At 30.3% G+C, this 8,358-nt stretch overlaps 1 protein-coding gene across 1 annotated transcript; it reads right to left on the bottom strand.

The window, feature by feature from the left end:
- Nucleotides 1-161: 161 nt before the first annotated feature.
- Nucleotides 162-7,203, bottom strand: HELRODRAFT_89164 (hypothetical protein; the record flags this gene model as incomplete). Its single annotated transcript, XM_009030390.1, has 6 exons — nt 162-364; nt 602-752; nt 938-1,105; nt 3,492-3,605; nt 6,526-6,657; nt 7,039-7,203. 6 exons carry the CDS (start codon nt 7,201-7,203, stop codon nt 162-164), a joined length of 933 nt encoding a protein of 310 aa, XP_009028638.1.
- Nucleotides 7,204-8,358: the final 1,155 nt, after the last annotated feature.

The following is an 8,358-nucleotide window of genomic DNA, read 5'->3' on the forward strand; positions in this document are numbered from 1 at the left end:
AGAACATACAACATGAATAATACACAAAAATGCACAATATCTGAAAGTGGTACGCTCCATGCAGGAGTAGATAAATTTTCATAATTGCCTAATATAAGTTGAAAGAAAATAAATATGTATATTTATATAAATATTTAAAAAAATTCCTAAAAATGAAAAAATCAGGACATGGAGGCACCCAGAAAACTTCTTGAATGTTCATAAACAACATAGCCAATAGCCACAGATGGAGCAACCTTCATGAGGTTAGCAGAAAGACCTCTGTATAAACCGGACAATCCATCACTTACAACAATTGTACGTACTGTTGATACCAACGAGCAATCTGGTTCTGAATAAAATTTTTCATTAACAATCAAAAAACCTCGTTCAAATTAATGAAACATAATATATTATTATTACTTCTTATTTCAAAAAATTAAAAATTGGTCCAAACAGAGACGATGCAAAAAAGTTGATTTTTCAGACAAAACGTGCTAAGCAGATCTTATACTTATAATCAGTGAAATGAACTTTCCATGTGAGTATCACCCAACTTTTTGAAAGCAATTAACATCTTATTCTCCATAAGCACATTTGTAATTAAATTGATGAAAACAACCTAATTGTGCCTGGAATCTTGTTTTGATGAGATTTAGGGGATAGCTGACAATCTGTCCACATGAACTGCTTACCACACCACATGTCAGCAGAACTAACGTCTGTGGCTCTGTAGAGTCACTTTGTTGAGACATGTATTCTCTCTTTAGTGTCTGTAAAATAAATTATCACTAAGTTAATTTAGCAATTCACATTTCTATGTAAACCCTCTAACCCTAATAGAAAAAAACGAAAAGTGACTGATTTAACGAATGCTGAACAATGAAATGAATTACTCTATGGAGACAAATTTTTAAAATATAAAACATTTACCAATATAAAAATTGAAAAAACATACTTCGTATATAGCGAGATCGATGCCTGCATAAGGAATGATGCCGATAATGTTTGGTACATAGCCTCTGAATAAATTCCTCAGCATATTATTCTTGTTACTGAAGACTCTCTGAATGCATGACCGGCATGTCTCTGATGACGTTCGTAGCACCAACCTTGTCTTTAAAACCTGAATAATGATTATTATTGCTTATCAATGAAGCTCATCAAAACATTACTATCAACCAAAATCCAGGAGGGTGGAGTTGGATGAAAAATATTCAACTCCAACTTTAAATTTCCGACCTTGGATTGTGACTTCGAGAAAAAATTTTCAACTTTTGCATCATAACTTTACCTATTTATTACTTACTACCAGACGAAAAATACTTTAAAAAACAGTTTTTTTTAAATTCCATTTATTCACAAAAAAAGTGAAAGAGTCAGCCTAGCAATAAATGCTTATATAGGGTTGACTCCCATAAAACAAGAAATAACATAGTAAAAAATAGTTTAAAATCTATCGATGTAAATGTTTTTCGTAGTAAAATAGCTTTACATTTATGTATAAAAACATAATAAAAAAAATTATGTGATTTTATTTAAATTTGTAAAGCTTAAATTCTCAGTATTAAAGAAGGTTTCATATCGATACACATTAATCTTCTAAAAGCACAATCTTAATTGGATAAAAGATGGTAGCGTGGCTTATTGGTAAAGAAGCTGAATTACTGAAGAATTTTTTCATGGCAGTTGCAGGAGGTGACGTTGAAGCAGGTAGGAAGGAGGAGGACGAAGCTTAATGGCAGAAGTGAGCAGGTTCACTCTCTTTCTAGTGCGGAATGAACTTCCAACAAAATTAAAGCAGATTTTTAAACAGAAGTTTTAAAAAAAGAGCTGAAAAATTATTCTTTCCTACATTAGAAACTTTAACCATCAATTCTTACATTCAATTTCATTTTATGATTACAATATTTTGGAATTAATATCTCATTCCATACTATGAGGAATGCCAATTCGAGTGAATAATAATAATAATAACAACAACATCTAATTAGATAAAAAAATTAACATAGTTGGAAACTTCTCAAAATTGAAAATTGCAATACAATACTGATCAATTTTAATCATGATTGTTCCAAGAAACACTCATGATTAAAGTTTAGATAATATGTCTATGTGAGCAATTTAATAATTGATAAATTTTATCAAAGTTCTTTAAGAAATCTACTAATGAACAAAGATATTCAAAAATTTGATAACCATAAAATGAAAATTGAAGATGCATTAACAGATTTAGTTTAAACTGTAAGAAAGAAAAATTTTTTACAAAATGACTCATTTAAAATGAGTTAATAACGTTAATTTGATATAACATTAAAATATATACACTCCCATTCAACAAGCACTCCTCTATTTATCAAGATATATGGACATACCCCCTTCATTCTACTATTTTGACTTTGTCAATAACACTTAAAAGATGATTAATAACAACATGAATAAAGGCAATTAAGTGTTAGTAAATAATAAACATGAAAATATTTTTTTTAAAATTAGAAATAATTATAAACAAACTGAAAAAAAAACACTGGGTATATAATCAAAACGAAACATACACCAGTTATAATTAAAATTACACTTATGTATACATGCAAATCAAGTACATATTTACAACAATGTTATGAAAATTCTCACATTAAACGAATTTCTTCTAGAAATTAAAACATAATAATAATATTGCTTTTAAAACTATTTGCATTTGCATTTGCACTGATTGCATCATCCTAACCGATGTGGATGTCAAATTATTATCTTCCATCTCCTAACAATATCACAAAAAAGAAATAAATCATCACATATGCCTGAGTGCTTGTTCATTCATACAACAAACAATCAATCAATCTTCGTTTTGCGTCCAGAGACCCGGTTCCCCGAGGTAGGACGTTGTTCATTCATACAACAAACATCATTTACAATTAATGGCATTTTAAATAACTTGGCTGCCTATCAACAATCAAAATGACCATGTGAGCCTTTCAGATTCATTGATACCTTACAACCTGCCAATTTACATCTACAGAATCAACCTTCAATAATGCTAACTATAAGTTTGCAAAATTTCAATGGAACAGACATCATAGTCAATGTTTTAAATAAAATTATAAATAATGAGTACAATTCTTAAAAGTAGGAAGCAATACAGACAACTACATTAAGCATCAACACAATGTTAGTTATATACTAATATAAGCAGGAGATATTAAAAAGAGTAGACAGCAAGCAGCTTGAGAGATAAGAAAGTGACAGTTACACACAAGCAGTGCATGTTATTAACAACATATTAAATTATTATACAATATGAAGAATAACCACTTAGTTCACTAGCAGACTATTTCTGTACAATTCATTTGCAATGATTCATAAGTAAAAATTTATTAAACTACCTTTTAGATGTAAGGAAAAATTTTTTGGGGGTTGGAAGTTGTGTATGTTGAAAATCATTAATTAATGTAGACATATTTTATAATAAGAATGTATTATATAAAAATATTGCAATATATCAGAATGGTCACCTCGAGTGGAAATATGAGTGACTGAGAAATCATTCCTGCCATGGAGCCAGCAACCAATCGATCCATCACTTCCAACTCACTTTTGCCTTTCAATGTTTTCAGCTTATTTTTAATCTGATAAAGAGTAATAAACAATAAAGTTATTACAAAAATCAAACCTGGAACATATACATTATATATAAAAATATGAAATCGATAGTTTTTAACATTGATCAGCTGGAAACATCAAATTCTACCGTTCAGAACAATAATTTGGAGTAACGTGGGCAAAAGATTGTTTGAACATTTACTATATTATACACATTGGATGGACACTCATAAAATCTATAAATCAAGCAAAATTAATATTAATTAACATTAATAAATTAAGACTAGATATGCATATATAGTTATATACATACATATATATCGATCGGGTAGCACCATGGTTTGATGATGAATGTATTCGAATGAAGCATGTTTGTAGAAGAAAAGAAAGAGCGTTTAAGAAAAGTTTGAAAACCACTCATCGTGAGGAATGGAAATCTGCCCTAAAAGAGAAATATAATCTTTTTGCTAGTAAACGCCAATTGTACTGGATCGGAATTGTTGATGAAAACAAGGGTAATCCAAAAAACCTATGGAGGGTGATTGATAGAATTCTTTGCAGGAGTAGAAATGAAGATGTTGGTGTTGATACTAATGTGTTGTCTGCTAATCAATTTTTGGATTTTTTTTACGAAAAAGTTACTGAAGGTGAAGCAGGATACAAAAATTTTGGAATGTCTGGGCCCCATCTGTTCAGAGTTTGTAATCAGAGATACTTTTACTTCATTTTCAGAAGTTACTAATGATGATGTTATAATGGTAGTTAAGAAATCAACGGCAAAATCGTGCCAACAAGATATTATTCCAACTGACATCATTAAGAAACATGTTAATCTCTTCGCTCCTTTTTTGACAAGTTTGGTTAATCTGTCTTTGAAAACTGGTCAATTTCCTGGGGGGTGTAAACATGCAATTTTGCGTCTTCTTTTGAAGAAAAATAATCTCGATCCTGGTGAAATCAGCAGCTACAGACCGGTTTCTAATCTCTGTTTTACCTCTAAGCTTATTGAACGGTTGGTTGCTGAACAGATACTGGATCACTTGAAGAGTAACAATTTGTTGCCTGTTCATCAGTCCGGCTTTAGACAGTGCCATTCTACAGAGACGGCGCTGTTGCAGGTTTTTTCAGATCTCTGTTCAACAATGGATGTACAGAAGATATCACTCCTAGCTTTCCTTGATATGAGTGCGGCATTTGATTGTGTTGATCACAGGATTCTTTTAGATAGATTGCAATATGGTTTTGGTTTTTCTGATGGAGTGTTAGAATGGATGAAATCTTATTTGGTTGGTAGATCTCAGCAAGTATCATTTGGAGGTAAGATGTCAGACGTCAGTGGGGTTGTCTTTTGTGTGCCGCAGGGGTCGGTTCTTGGCCCGTTGTTGTTTCTGCTCTAATGTCAGAGGTATTTAACGTAGTTGAATCATTTGGGTTGACAAGTCACGCTTTTGCGGACGATATTCAAATAATAGTTAATAGTAAAATAGATTCATTCCCGTTGGAAATGAAAAAATTTGTAGAATGCTTGTCAGCTGTTGATTTATGGATGTCGCAAAATGGCTTGAAATTAAACCGAAATAAAACTAAACTTTTGCCAGTAGGAACATGGCAGCAGTTGTCAAAATTGAAGATAAACTCGATCACAGTTGATGAAGAGACAATTTTATTTTGTAACAATGCGACTAATCTGGGTGTGATTTTTGATTCGAATCTAACAATGAAGCACCATATCAAGAGGGCTTCAAGAGATTACATTTATCAGATTAGAGGATTGAATCAAATTCGTGGATCATTGAACGTCTCTACGCTTCAGACGCTGGTTCATGCATTTGTTCACTCGAGAGTTGATTACTGCAACAGTTTGTATTATGGATTGCCGTACAAATCCATCCATGTATTGCAGTCTTTGCAAAATCGTGCGGCTAGGGTTGTGGTTGGCAGTCGATGGGATGATCATGTGACACCTACACTTGAAGATTTGCACTGGCTAACTGTTGATAAGAGAATAATTTACAAAATTTCTATTTTGATGTATAAGGTACTCAGAGGTAGTGCTCCAAAGTATCTGCAGGATAGGATCACCTGTGATTTGCCACGTCCGACTGGAATTTATCTAAGATCATTTTATATGAATCGGTTGATAGTTCCTGCTACAAATTTGTGTATTGGTTCACGAAGCTTTGCTGTTTCAGGATCGACTATCTGGAATGGTCTGCCAGCTTCGCTCAGGGACATTGGGTTGACCATGACAGGCTTCAGAAAGAAACTCAAAACACTTTTGTTTTCGTTACAGTGATATCTTAATTTTTGAATTGTTCTATAGTGTTTTTTTTGTAATTGTGTTGAATTGTTACAGTTTTTTGCAGCCAGACAATTATTTCTACGTTTAACTTTATTTTAGTGAGGACATGTTTAATCTTATGTTTAATTTTGTGTTATTTTATATTTTGATGGCGCTTTTGAATTTTAACTAACGAGCGCTAGATACATCTTTTGATAATAATATATATATATATATATATATATATATATATATATATATATATACACATATATAGGATTAAGACTGTCGGAAATGCAATAATTGATGAAAATCATATCATTCCGTATTAGTTTGTTTAATTTTTTGATTTTTATAATATATATATGTATAATATCTAGATGAATTTTTTTAATGAAGCCAACAGTTTTAAAAAACTTTCCTGCAAATTTTGACAGGTTTAAATATGTTCAAATCAATCTGATGTGGCAAATGAAAATATAAACAATGCTCAGTGAGCATCTAAAAACTGATGATCATTTAAGTGAAGATTGGGTGTTGCTCTAGTATTGATGAATCAATGATCATACAAACCAAACAAAATTTAGAAGTTTCACTCAATTTTTATTTAATAAACTGCTTAAAGACAAAATTTAAAAAACCAAATTTTTAAAAATGAAAAATACCCCATCATAAATGGTAAATTTTGTGGCCATTTCTGGGATGACTTTAGCAACATTAATTCCATTTCCTCGCCAAAATGATCTCAGTCCTCCTTCTTCCATCATCTGTTTTATTATAAGAGGCAGTGTCACATTCTTCTTCTGCAACGCTTGCACCTGCAACAAGCAATAAACATACATTTATAAACAATTCAATTCGTTTATAAATTGAATTGTTATTCAATTCAATTTATGATTGAATTGAATTATAAATGTAGCCTTTATAATTCAATTCATTTGAATTTAGAATTCAATGTAGCAATGTAGCTTAATGTAGCAATAGGAATTGTATAGGAATTAGCTAGCAACATCTGTTTCACAATTTGATTGCATGGTGAAAACTGGTGAAAGTTTCATGCAGTTTTTAATATTCAAGAAGTTGTAGCAATTTACCTTCTGAATTCAAATAATAAACAATGTCTAAAACAAAAAAAAAGAAAAAAGTTACAAGAGCAATTTTGCATTTCGAAAATTTACAAATAAAGAAACCTGAAGAGTAACTTTAATTCTGTCAAGAGGAGCTGTGCATGTCCTGGAGACTGCCCCTGCAAAACCGCCAGCAATCAAATGCTTCATCCAAGCAGATGTATCTTTATCAGTCGATTTGTTCTCATAATTCTTTAACGATGCCTCCTGCCACATAATTAAGTAATTTTATTTAAATGAAGAGATTCATTCATCAACATTTCCACTGATTTGCCATGACAAAAATAATATAAACTCTGCTTGAGAGTAAAGAAAAAGTTATGAATATTTTTAGATAATTATTTCATTATTAGATTTGTACATCTTTTTTCTGTAAATTTGCCAAAGATTTTTCTAATATGACTCCAAGCAATTGACAAATTATTTAAATACATACACTATTTTAGCATGAGTACCAACTACAATGTATAACTGAAGTTTAACTGAAGTACATTGCTTTCACTTACACATTGTTTAAAAACTGATTTTGTACCATTGAATGAGTCCTATTTTTCAAATTTCTTTCTATTGAATTGTTGTATATTTATTTTATTAAATATGAACCATTTAATTTTGTGCATATACATTTATTACACCATTATATTTATCAGTTACTATAGAATAGAACATGAGGGTGTAGTGATTGCTCTATTGTCTATTCTATTTCTTCTGCGTTGTTTAACTTAAGCTTAATTTTAATTTAATCCTCTTATGTCTCATTTTAAAAAGCCTGCCTGGTGAATAAAAAATATTTCCTGGTAAACCGTGTAGGATTGTTGTATACTAGAAAATGTTATTTTAAAATTTAATGATAATTTAGAATTTAGATTAAGGATATCAATATAAAAAATAAGTTTATCATTTTATTTTTAATTAAAACTTAAATATAAATAAAAAATTAAATAAAAATTTATTAAACAGAATACAAAAAGATAATTAAAAATTAAAATCATAAAAAATTAAAAACTAGTATTTAAAAGAAAAGCTTAAAAAAATTACCTGACGCAGTCTTTGTAATTCCAAATTACAATGTTCCATAAAATTTTTATGGAAATAGTAAAATTCGACATAATCGCACATATGGTACTTCACAACGTGGAACAAATTCATATGTGAGCGAATATTTCTCATTTCTACTTCCGCCATGTTGTTATAATTTTTCAGGTTACCAGTCTTATCAGAATCAATGGAAGTAGAGGTTCGACTGCTGAAAAACGAGTTCGAAAATTTTACCATTGTCTAAATTAAATAAAATGTAACAAATTTATTTAACTCGGTAATTTTAAAAAATAATTAAAACTAATTAAATTGAGGCCAATTCTAGAACTTCCT

The sequence above is a fragment of the Helobdella robusta genome (genome assembly GCF_000326865.2).
Source record: "Helobdella robusta unplaced genomic scaffold HELROscaffold_68, whole genome shotgun sequence".
NCBI classification, from domain to species: domain Eukaryota; kingdom Metazoa; phylum Annelida; class Clitellata; order Rhynchobdellida; family Glossiphoniidae; genus Helobdella; species Helobdella robusta.